Source organism: Thunnus albacares, chromosome 15 (genome assembly GCF_914725855.1).
Source record: "Thunnus albacares chromosome 15, fThuAlb1.1, whole genome shotgun sequence".
Classification (NCBI taxonomy): domain Eukaryota; kingdom Metazoa; phylum Chordata; class Actinopteri; order Scombriformes; family Scombridae; genus Thunnus; species Thunnus albacares.
In genome coordinates, this window is record NC_058120.1 from 25974638 (window position 1) to 25987349 (window position 12712).

General features: G+C 39.0%; 1 protein-coding gene, 3 non-coding genes and 1 pseudogene across 4 annotated transcripts in view; 3 read left to right on the forward strand and 2 right to left on the reverse strand.

Annotated features, from left to right (window-relative positions):
• Positions 1 to 12712, forward strand: part of exoc3l4 (exocyst complex component 3-like 4) — a 33753-nt gene that overhangs the window by 19349 nt on the left and 1692 nt on the right. The window contains exons 9-13 of the mRNA XM_044375289.1: positions 198 to 293; positions 3181 to 3304; positions 4293 to 4415; positions 5066 to 5218; positions 6084 to 6205. Coding sequence (XP_044231224.1) covers positions 198 to 293; positions 3181 to 3304; positions 4293 to 4415; positions 5066 to 5218; positions 6084 to 6205 — 618 coding nt within the window. The remainder of the gene's footprint in view (positions 1 to 197; positions 294 to 3180; positions 3305 to 4292; positions 4416 to 5065; positions 5219 to 6083; positions 6206 to 12712) is intronic.
• LOC122999078 lies at positions 9164 to 9370 on the reverse strand. Its single transcript, XR_006407603.1, has one exon. It is a non-coding gene; the product is annotated as a small nucleolar RNA U3 (small nucleolar RNA).
• On the forward strand, positions 9708 to 9912 carry LOC122999113 (annotated as a pseudogene).
• Positions 10829 to 11035, forward strand: LOC122999123. Its single transcript, XR_006407643.1, has one exon. It is a non-coding gene; the product is annotated as a small nucleolar RNA U3 (small nucleolar RNA).
• On the reverse strand, positions 12019 to 12225 carry LOC122999089. Its single transcript, XR_006407614.1, has one exon. It is a non-coding gene; the product is annotated as a small nucleolar RNA U3 (small nucleolar RNA).

Sequence of the window (12712 nt, forward strand, 5' to 3'; positions counted from 1 at the left end):
TTACAGATGTTACCATATCTCTTGGCTGTTCCCTGAAATACAAATGACAAAATATGGAAAATGTGTCTCTTTAAGTGTGTTTTATGTTTTTTTTTTCTGAATTGTTAGATGTTCTTATTATTTTGTCCACCCCCTGCAGGCTTGTTCTCCATACAGTCATGAACTTCACTTTTATTCGTCTCTTCTTCACTCTGCAGGTTTGAGGCAGAGTTCAGACGCCACTGCAGCGCTCTCAATCAGCCTCTTTGGGCAGAGTATCAGATAACATACATCAACAGCTTTACCTCTTTACAGTAAGTCACACCCTGCCAAAGCTGGCAGCCTGCCTCCAGTCTCCTGAAAAAAAAAAAAAAAAAGAAAAAGCTGTCACCTGAGTCACCCAATGGGAATCTGTGTGGTGTTAACTGTTTGTTTCCTGTAGCAGAAATGAGATTTTAAATCAGGATGCTGACAAAGAATTACAATTTAAAATGCACTTTGTTGGATTTATAGTTCCAGTTTTTCATGAGAAGATGTGTGCTAAATCCTATTAAATCCTATCCTTCTGTTTTGATCATTTAAACACTTTAAATTCTGTCTTTACAATATATAAAAAAGTTTATAGAGTTAAGCTCTATTCCTGTTCTTCACACGAGCAGGAACTTTGTATGTATGTTCAAGACATAATGCAGGATGTCTCAGGTATGTTTTGAACGGGCACTACAGTTCATCCGATCAACTTCAGCTCAACTCAAAATTGTAGTCTCCCATATTCTGCGTGTGAGGCGTTTAGGGAGCATCGGTAAATTGCAGTGTCTACTGATAGCCTGCGTGTGAGGCGTTAAGGAATCATTAGTAAATTGTAGCGTCTACCGATAGTTTGCATGAGAGGTGTTTAGGGGATGGGCACTGTTCTCTCTAGGTGTTGAGAAATTGTCCCGTTCCGAACAGGCATTGTCTTGAATGGGTACTGCACTAGTAAAATCGAAAGGAGAAAACAAGAGGTTAAAAAGCTCAGACTCCGGATGGAATGAAGAGCTTTTGTTTGGATGATTCATCTCGGACCTATTTTAGTCTTCCTCTGGGAGATTCCAAACATTAGTGCCAGCATCTTCTATATAAGATTCAAGCTTTCTTTCACAAGCATGAAATGGATCAAGAGACTCTTTCTTTCACATGCAAAGGCGAGTTACAGTCCTTAAAACGAGGTTGTGCCACTTGCATTTAGTGAAAGGATGAATGTGCCAGCCTTGGAGAGAGTGTTGCCTCACATGATTTCTGGGAATCTGTGCTGCGAGTAAGAGACGCTGCTGTGTTATGTGTGTGTGTGTGTGTGTGTGTGTGTTGGAGGGGAAGGGGGAGGGGAAGTAGTTATAACATGTCTGCTGAACCACCAAAACCACTGCAGCTGCTTCAGTCCGTCACACAAGAAGCAGATGTGAGCTGTGGCAGGTCATTCAAGGATGTGTCGCAGACAGTGTGTGTGTGTGTGTGTGGTTTCAGTTTTGATATCTGCTTTCTATTTTTTGCTGTCATGTGATGTTTGAAGCACAAGCTAATCTGTGGTTTGATAGTGTCTCATACACAAGCTCCCCTTGACCTTTTAACCTCTTGAACTAGATTCTCGGGGCTGCAGGTAGGTGAACGTGCACGGGGGGGTCTCTTGGATATGTTCACGTTTCTTCTATTTTTTACAGTTTTAAACCACACCTCTTCTTTTGAGTATAGTCCAAATCATGATGTTTACAAAACACAAACAAAGAAAAATGATAATGAATCAGAGGCCAATATGCAAGAAACTATGTGCAAGACCTGCACATTCATAAAGAGCATTTTATATTTAAGTCAATATAAGCATATTTCCTCTGAAAGCCCAATCAGATAAAGAATATATAGATGTGTAGGACTTCATACAGGAGGGAAACTTAAGGGGCAATTAGAAATAATTGATGGAAACATTGAGAACATGAGGTTGAACTAACAAGTGGTGCATTAATGAATATCAAACAGATTTAGGGAAGCAATGCCGGTCAGTTGTTCCCACAACAACTATTGGATGGATTGGCATTCAGTTTTGTACAGACAGTTATGTTCCATTCAGGATGAAGTGTAAAAACTTTAGTGATCCTCTAACATTTCATCTAGTGCCACCATCAGGTCAAAATTTCAACTTAGTTACTTTGTTTATGACCAAATACCTGCAAAAACATTTCCATCATCCCAGAGCCAGACCTGACTATGCTGGAGCCCTTTGCAAGATTTTGGATGAGAACTTCAAATATGAATTCACAAGGCGCCATTCAATAAGCGCTTTGAGCATGGTTTGAGGTTGGTTTGAGGTAGCACATGAAGTCTGGTGGCAAAAACTGACTGACCAGTAAGGCTTTGAAAAACAAACCAGATGAAAACCAATGTGAAAAAGGTTAAGAAGGGAAAACAACTGAGTATTTCTAAAAGATATATATAAGCACATCTGTTGCTAAAATAACCAAACAAAAAAACCCCCAATCACTTAGAGCAACTATAAACAATATTTTGTATAATAACTATAAAATGAGAATGTGTTGGTCGTGGCTCATAGTGATAAACCTACAGTAAATTATCAGCGACTCTGCAGCTCCCCTCAGTTTTATGGAGCTTTATAGAGAGTTTCAGCTCATTGTTTAGCTGTCTGGCTGCAACTTTACTGTTTTGGTTCACTCTCAGTGCTCTCATAGTGTTGTTTTAGGCCACAGCGGGCAGCTGTTTTCAGAGAAAAAGCTGTAAAAACTCACAGTACACTACCTGCTCAGCATCAAACAGCAAACAGACACAGTTAGCTGTAGACTGGCTGGAGAACATAGTGGAGCATTTAGCAGTTAAAGAGCCAGATATTTCTCTCAGGAGTTGGTAGAGAGCAAAAACAGAGCTAGAAGAGAGTGAATATTGGACTTACATTCACCAGGTGGACAGAAACACGACTCCAAATGAATGATAATGTTGCTCCGTAACTATTAGATGGGAAAATAAGCACATAGTCAGCATATCATCTTAAAAAGGTGATATTTGTTCACAACTTGTTTCTGCTGCCCCCAAGTAGCCAAAAAATCTGTTATTGCAGGTTTAACAAAAGTCAAATTTCACTTCATAACGTCAGTCTCTAACCCTAACCCTAACCCCTAACCCTAACCCTAACCCTGATTTTTTTTTTCCCTCCTGCAGGCAGCACATGGAGGAGTACCGGGACACCTGTCCACATCAGGTGGAAGGGTTCGGACAAGAGGTGAAGGGGCTGATCATCAGGCTCACTAAGGACCTGGAGGACCGGTTCAAAGAAGACGTCAAGGTACAGTATCCAGTGCGTCATACTGGGTTAATACAGACGGGTGATTTTAGTTGAAAGCCTGATTCCTGTTTTCATTGATTCATTTCCTCACACAGAGCAAACATTAGCTTTCGTGGTTCTTAAAAGGAGAATTGAAAAAAGGATTCTACTTTCCTCAACCACCCCTCGAAAGCACTGCTCAATGCTTTTACTGTAAAAGATCACAAAATATCACGTACAAGGACATGTGGAAACATAATGTAAGAAAGTACGGTACATTCCTAATCTGATAATCTCATATCACTTTAATTTAACCTTTTGTCAAATTTTAGTTAACTGTAATGAAGGTTATTATTTTATATCTTTGTTCTTTAATAACTATTAATGTATATATCTTGTCTTATGTATATTTGTGACAACAGGAATAGTAGGAACTGCCCCAGTGGAAGCTAATGGGGACCTTCTTATGAAATGCAATAATAGATGATATAGTTATGAAATCAGAAAATGGATAACAAAAAGACAAGCTTGCAACCATGTGACACAGTCAAAAGCTCCCAAACAAGTGAGTTAAGTGGATATTGAGTGGAGATTGTTCTGGCAACTGCTGTTTCCAATGTCAAGGATTATGGATCAGCCTTAATGTGGTATTATGAAGAAAAAAACATGGATAACATCACTCAAATGAATGGCAAATAAAACCGAAAATGCATTATTTTAGGGGACATATTGTGCTTTTTGTGACTTTCTGTCATTTTTATATTGATATGATGTCGGATGTTAAATGTTGTCAAAGTTCCAAACTGACTGGCTGAACTGAGAAGCTGCACAAAGGGCCAGTAAGATAAAATAAGGAGCTTTTTGAACTGTAAATCATGCAAAGATATTCCAGTAGAGCCCCAGATTCAAAATATAGACATGTAAATGTGCATGGTGCCTCCCCTTTAATATTAAGTCTTTTGAGAGATGTGTTTTATGTTTTTCACTTTGAACATGTGTTGTTTTCTAGCCGTACCTGAGGAGAATGATGACGAGGAAGTGGCTCACCAACGATGACGACTTTGAGCAGCTTTACAGGCAGACGGAGCAGCTTTCCCAGCATTGCGCTCTCATGAAGCCTCCACACGTCCAGGTTAGGAAGAGACAGACAGGAAAACGCTATCAGGGGATTCCAGCACTCTCCCACAACTTTTTAAACTAACCAGCTAAATCATTTTGCTTACGGGAAATACGGCCAAACATTAAAATGATTGGTTACTTGGAAAAGTGTCGGCTATAATCTGATAAAGCACCCAACTGAGGGCAAAGATTTAATGGCCCTTGTCACATCCTGATTAGAGAAATCTCATATCACTGGGACATCCAACAAATCAGACTAAACAGGAAACATTATGCCTGGCAGCCATGAGGTTTAGTGATTAAAATTGACTTAATGAGCATAAAAGAGCCAAAAAAAATAGCTGCATATAAACTTCCACACTGATATGAAATTTCTTTGGAGATCTGCAGAGGAAATCCTTAGGTGCTCTCTAGTGATCCTCTTAAAAGTTCCAATGAATCAATTTAGACACCATTGTTTTTGTATGGATGCTGTGATTGCAGAAAACATCGAAGTGAGAGGGCAAATGGGACAAAAGAATAGGTGGAAGTAGTGAAGGTGTTGCTCAGATGATCTGCAGGCGGCTGGTCGTGTGACTTATATTTCCCTTTTTTTTTTTGTGCCTATCCTGTTGCTCTGCCACATCACTCCCTGTGCGTGTGTCTTTGTTTTTCTTGCAACAGGAGTTTGCGAGCCATTTGCACTACCATGTGGTGAAGGAATACATTGGCCAGCTGATGAAAAATAACTTCTCGTGCAAGAACCGGAGACACGAGAATGCAGCAAGCAAGATCCGCCGTCAGTGGGCTAAACTCGTTGAACTGTTTGAGGAAATGGTACTGACCTCTTTACTTCCCCATCAACATGGAAAGCATCTTCTCTGTTTGGCCCGCACATGATAGGAGACATTTATTTGGAGCTGATAATAATTTCTCAGAATATAAGCTGTCTTGATGCAGCAAACTTCTGCAACAAAATCTGGTGTAAAGTTGTGAAAAATGACAAGAGAGAGATTTTTTTAAAAAAAGACAACAGACGGCCAAGATATCCAGACTTTTAGGGTGTTTTCAAACCTGTTTTTTTAGTCCAATCAAATCAAACTTGTTTTTTATGGGAACAGATAACCTGGAGCAGGTTAGCTGTTCAGCCTAAGTTACCATGGCAATGTACCCCGGTAAGAAGTGAACCACCATCGTAGGACTGAAAACCCAGAGTTAAACTTGAAGTTACCTTGCTAACCCCAAATCCTGCTTCATAATACAGGCCTCTGAGCTAACACCAGACCAGAGCAAACCAGTTTGGATCCTTCATTTCTCATGATGCAACTCAAAAGATGTGTCACACAACTGGTCAGAATTAATAAAGTTAGCTGTCAATATTGTAACTGAATAACTGAAGAACTTTTTTTTTTCCATGTTTAGTCTGGAAAACAACAATGTTTACATTTTTTCAACATCTGTAGTGATGATAAATTTGGATTGTTGCACAAGCATATATTTCTTAATTGGTGATAGTGACATATTAAAGTCATGGTCACAATAATAACAGTATACTTAAAATTAATATGTTGGAATTGGGTTTAATTATAGATATGAGCAGCACGAATTCATCAAGTGAAAATCACAAGACACACAGTCACACTGTTGCTTACAAGCAGCGGATTCATTATTCTTTTCTCTGTTTTGTATGTTTCTTATGCAGGAGTCGGTTCATGAGTGGCTGTACCATGTAGGAGACGAGCTGTGCGAGATCATTGGACAGAAAAACAAAGCGGACATAAAGAACCATCTGCAGCCTTTAGTGGAGCATTACCCAGACTTTGGGTAAGCATTTATCACTCAACAATTTAAAATCGTTCTGTATGTTAAACCTGTTTTGTTAACCTAGTTTTGTCAGAATACTGTTTTAAAACCATTTCAATTTTTTTGATGACAGCACATAATGACACCTGTTGTCCTCCCGGGTCAAAATTGACCCGAGGACAACAGAAGAGAAGAGTCTCCACTTGTGAATCTACAAAAACACACAGTCCACTCACAGTTTGTGTTTCTATTGCTCTTTGCTAAGAAAAAAAAATAAAGGGGAAAGATACAAGTTCACTAAGATATTTGTTAGTGTTCATATTTAGAGAACCGGATCCAAAATGGAACGTACAATAGAAACTCATCCCTAATGAGGGGGCGGCATTTTTATGATGTAGTGCTATTTTTTATTCTGAATGTGGCTTAACAGACACAGACAAATACATTCATACTCATATTCAAACATGTGAACAGTAAGTATTACATGTTTTTGGATTGCAAGAGAAAAAAACCCCTTAAAGACACCAGGAGAGCATGCAGACTTAAAGCTCTTTCGATTAAATAAAAAAGGTTAAACACTGAATAACTCACAATTGTATATACTAGCTCATAATCTCCACCATAAGTGTATTAATTTTTTTGTCTTTAACGATCTACAAAAAAAGGTTTTAATAAGAGGCTGAAAAGACAGGCCTGCTCTATTTGGATGTTTTACGTGGGTCTTTTTATAGTTTCGATGTAATCTTATTGTGTCAGGCTTTCAGACTAATTACATTAACATCAGTTTTTACAGTAACAGCGGACGAAGTAATTGCCCAGGAAATCCTGCATGTTCGTGATAATAATGGTGTCAGACCTAAGGGGGTTTTGTTTGGTTTATCCGTTTATGTGCAGCTCAGCTCAGAGTCAGCCATGGTCATACAGATTAGTGAGGGGGGCTTTTCCCATCAGTTTCTAATAAATCAGGCAGTGATGTTGAAGTGAAACACACATGGAGTTTACCTGAGCGCCGTGACATATCTCTGTGTTGAAATGCGGCACTTTTGTCGAGTTAAACATGTCAAAATCAACAGACATAAGAAAGCATCATCGCAAAAACCCAGAGTGAAGACATTAAACACAAATTCCTGCTTTCAATTTCTATTTTAAAAGCCTAAAAAGTGTCACTGCTTCCCCTTTTTTATTGAGGAAGTAGTAGACAAAGGTGGAGGAGAGAAAGATCAACAGAGACATGAGACACTCCTTGGACCACATCCCCTTCATGGATTCCACTCCAGTGGAAATTTCCAGTGGAATTCACACCTGCCATGCAGTCCAAGAAATGTCTCATCTCCCTTAATGGCACCCCTGATCTAGACCTTTCAAATGAACTGAACTTTTTTTATAATTGTTTTAACATCCATGATTTTAGCAAGGTGCTGTCAGTTGATAAAAATGCTGTTTCCGAGCAGAGCAGCGTGCACTTAGACAGGAGTAGGGTTCTGAAACTTTTACGGGGTGTAAAGGAAAGGAAAAGCCCCGGTCCTGATGGTTTTGGAGGTTGTATCCTTAAAAATTATTTTATTTTATTTATTTTATTTTTAAGTTGTCTCTCCAACTCCATAGGGTTCCTTGTGTGTTGTGCCAAAAAAACAATTCTCCAAAGACACTTAATGACCACAGGCCTGTGGCAATTACATCTCTGGTTGTGAAATGACTTGAGAAGATTGTGAAGGACGAGCTTCTGAACACAGTGCAGGCAAATTTGGATCTGCTTCAATTTGCTTACAGGTCTGGCAGGGGTGTTGATGATGCGACGGGCACCCTACTTAACATGATTCTGTCACACCTTGAGGGTGTTTTTATAGATTTCTCCTCAGCTTTTACTTATATCCAACCACATATTTTATCAGAAAGGTTAAAGAGCATCCACAGCATTGATCCTGGCCTGATATGTTGGCTGATGGACTTTTTAACCGAGAGGTTAAACACAGACAGACAAAACTTCTGCTCTGCAGATGGATCTCAAAGGAAATATTTTCAGTTTTTGCTCTGATAGATGAGAAAGGAGCTTAGCATGTGGCCTCTGTGCTGTTATTATCTATGATTTTCATACTTTTATTGATTAAAATGCTCAAGATCACACTGTGTGTAATTTACATTTGAGCATGATGAGCAGAGTGGGTTCATCGGGAAGCGAGTCATAAAGACACAGGAGCTAAAACAGCCTGTTTCACACAGAGGCTGAACTTAGGGGCGTTGTAAAGGCCAGTATAAGATAAACTGTAAATCATGCATATATATATTCCAGTAAAGTCCCATATTAATATCCTGGAAATGTGCAGGATATGTCCTCTTTAAGTTCATGCCCCGTGAGATGATGTTGACCTCTGCTGTGAAGTCATGTGTTAAGTAGAGCAAAAAACTGGAGACATGTGATGGGATTGGTCAATCAAACAGGCAACAGGAAAAACAAACAAACTAATGATATGTTGGTGATGAACTCTTTGGCCATAAAAATGCTTCACGTAGGTATACAAAGCCAGCAAACACACAACCCCTGTGAACATACTTAAGGTGCGCTCTTACACAACGGTGGAGGTGATCAATCTCAATCCTCAAGCAGGTGATATAGGCTGGAGAGCGTTTCCATGACCACAGTAGTAAACAAACATGGCATATGTGGAGGAATGTAAGATAAAAACACAGAAGATGTGATGTGTGACCTTTGATTCCTGTCTGAATGAAGAGGTGATAAAGCATGATTGTTTGGAGTGGAAGTGAACCTGAATGAAAGGGATCAGCTTCATGTGGTTCACACTACAGTGACCCTTCGTGCAACACTCAGACTGCAGCTCAATAACAACAGTTTTCAGGTGACACACTACAGAATGGAATAACACATGCGAATTATCATGTGTTAACTTGCTCAAATGAGTCAGCTATAAAACCACTTGATTACTAGGCAACGAGGTTTGTTTTTTTTGGACAACTCAATCGTCCACTCAGAACATGTTTCCTCCTTCAGAGTCTCTTTCAGAAACACTGAACAGTCTTCAGCAGTGGAGAAGAAACAAAGTCTTCCCACCAGTTTCGTGCTCTGAAGGAAACATCTTGACTCTTCATCGTGGGCAGCGAGACCAAACTCTTTAGAAACACATTCCTCAAGTCAAGAACTAAAGAAATGATCCCTGAAAGTATAGTCTTGATTTGTTCTGGATGTTTCTCAGGGTCTTATGTCTGGAGACCAGCACTCGTACTCCTGGTGAACTCCTGTTGTTCACAAAGATACTCCTCCTGAAAACGCTGGATGAAAATTTGCAAGTAGTAGTAGTTCATGATTTAGATGAAAGTTTTGAGTTGTGTTCTTACAGAAATTATACATTCGCTGTCACATCAAAACATTCAGCAGAAATTCACAACAATATTTTAATCTGTTTCTGATGACAGTCTGATTGTAGGAGGAGTGTCTTTGCAGGAGATCACCAGGAGTACGAGTGCTGGTCTCCAGATATAAGACCCTGAGAAACATCCAGAACAAATCAAGACTATACTTTCAGGGATCATTTCTTTAGTTCTTGACTTGAGGAATGTGTTTTTAAAGATTTTGGTCTTACTATCCACAATGAAGAATTAAGATGTTTCCTTCAGAGCAGGAAACTGGTGGGAAGACTTTGTTTCTTCTCCATTGTTGAAGACTGTTCAGTGTTTCTGGACGAAACTCTGAAGGAGGAAACATTCTGAGTAGACTGTTTAGCTTAGCAATGTAAAATACTAAGTAGTAGGTTCCTTTTGTTGGTTGAGTCACTCAATGTTGTTCCTGTACTTCACATATGCACAGGATGGAATGAGGACAGGACTTATAAGTGTTTACTCACTTACTTACTCACTCTCTGCAAATGTAATTTATTCTCTCTGAAATTTGCTGCAGAACTTTTTATGACTTTGAGTTCATAGTTTCACTGATGTAAAGAACCTAACAACCAATCTCCGTTCACTTTAGTTAATCTAAAGTTTTTTTTCTGCCTGACTTCATTTCAGATGCTTGAACATGAACTGTAGAAGCCAGATGCTCAAAATAGCATAAACTCACCGTTTGGTGTCGACATATTTAGTTGCAGTTTATGTTATTTTGTCATCACAGTACAGGGAACTATTTTCAAATCTGACATTTTCAGTATTTAACTGTCACAGAAAACTTCTGTAAAAAAAATTAAAAAAATAAAATTGAACCTGAATCAACTTTTGGTGCATTGCAACATCATTCAGCAACTCACAGCAGTGACCAGTCGTATATGAATCATACTGTAGATACGGAAGGGGAATTGCTGTCGTGATAACCTTCCAGAGTTGAACAATCCTGTCTCATGCAGAGTTTATGCATCTGATTAGCTTTTAAACTCATGGATGTGTCACTCAGACTGGACTTTTTGGTTCATATTTAATCTTCTCATACAGTAGGCAGCTGTAGCAAAATGCTCAAACCAGTGCAGCTCTTTGTATTTTTATTGACCCAGTTCCATTTTTTATCAGAAGGCGGCCTAACAGCAGTGACAGTTGTTTGTCTGATTGAAGGAGGAGTGCCTTTGTGAGCAACAGGAGTTCACCAGGAGTATGAGTGCTGGTCTCCAAACATAAGACCCTGAGAAACATCCAGAACAAACCAAGACTATACTTTCAGGGATCATTTCTTTAGTTCTTGACTTGAGAAATGTGTTTCTAAAGAGTTTGGTCTCGCTACCCATGATGAAGATTTAAAATGTTTCCTTCAGAGCAGGAAGCTGGTGGGAAGACTTTGTCTCTTCTTCACTGTTGAAGACTGTTCAGTGTTTCTGGAAGAGACTCTGATGGAGGAAACATGTTCTGAGTGGGCTGTTTATCTTGTTAAATGAGTAGGAACTTGTCTTTCAAACTTTTCTTAAGTGTTTCTGGTGTTTGTTTCTTTATATCTTTGCTGCTCAGGTTTAAATTAGGAAGACATTTGCAGGGAATCCATCTGTACTCAGTGACCCCCTATACCAAAAACATGATAAAGATTGAAGTTGTCTTGCTTTAACAAGTGCAACAAAACTATCAGAAGAGTGAAGGAGATTTTAATCGATTACGGTCTGCACATGACCAGAGAGGAAGTCTGATCAGGCAACATAAGTGGAAACACGTGTGTGGATGTTCAGGGTTGTTTGAAGTCGGCAATCCTTTGCCATGTGGACTCAAGAACATCTGAGTTTTGATTCTTAAGAAAACCCTGAAACTGGTGTTTGGAGATTTGTTTAAAGAAAAGATGTCTGAAGATATGTTGTGGTCCTCAGGACATTTTATTCACATCAGATGGTTTCACAGTAGAGACTTCTACTGAGAATACCAGATTACAAATATATTTATTTAAAACCTGAATCATGAGACAAAATCCTGTAGCATAAACTGAGGAAAATTGGTAAACAAGTTTGGTAATGAATGAGCGTAAAATGGCTGCAACATTCACTGATAACAAAAAATAAGATACCAAGAACAGTTTAACAAGAGCTAATTGGAAAGCACTTTGCTACAACATTTTGGTGAATTACTGTTTGAGTGACGCGATAAAGATAGTTAGCAATTTATCTTGTTTCCTATCTTCTTTCTCTGAAAACTAGTGTCCTAATACTGGAAAGCAGCAGATCCCTTTTTTTGTTTTGCACTAGTCTTGAAATGTATGTAGTCACATGGCAATTCTTGATTTAGCTGCTGTCCTGAGTTTGTTTAGTTTGGAGTTTTCTTTTTGTTGTAGTTTCTATGTGTGTTGAAAAGGAGAAATATAACTTTTTAAAAACACACATATAAAAAAAAAGAGTGATATTTTTTAACAAGATAAACAGTCCACTCAGAACATGTTTCCTCTATCAGAGTCTCTTTCAGAAACCCTGAACAGTCTTCAAAAGTGGAGAAGAGACAAAGTCTTCCCACCAGTTTCTTGCTCTGAAGGAAACATCTTCACTCTTCATTGTGGGCAGCGAGACCAAACTCTTTAGAAACACATTTCTCAAGTCAAGAACTAAAGAAATGATCCCTGAAAGTATAGTCTTGTTTAGTTCTGGATGTTTCTCAGGGTCTTATGTCTGGAGACCAGCACTCGTACTCCTGGTGAACTCCTGTTGTTCACAGAGACACTCCTCCTTCAATCCTTCAAACAACTGTCACTGCTGTTAGGCCGCCTTGAGATAAAAAATGGAACTGGGTCAATAAAAATACAAAGAGCTACACTGGTCTGAGCATTTTGCTACAGCTGCCTACTGTATGAGAAGATTAAGTATGATCCAGAAAGTCCAGTCTGCGTGACACATCCATGAGTTTAAAAGCTAATCAGATGCCAAAACTTTGCATGAGACAAGATTGTACAACTCTGGAAGGTTATTATAACAGTAACAATTCCCCTTGAGTATGATTAATATTCGACTGGTCACTGCTGTGAGTTGCTGAATGATGTTGCACAACAGCAAAAGTCAACTAAAGTGAACAGAGCCTTGTTGTTAGATCTACAAAACAGTCCACTTGAAACAGGATTCCTTCATC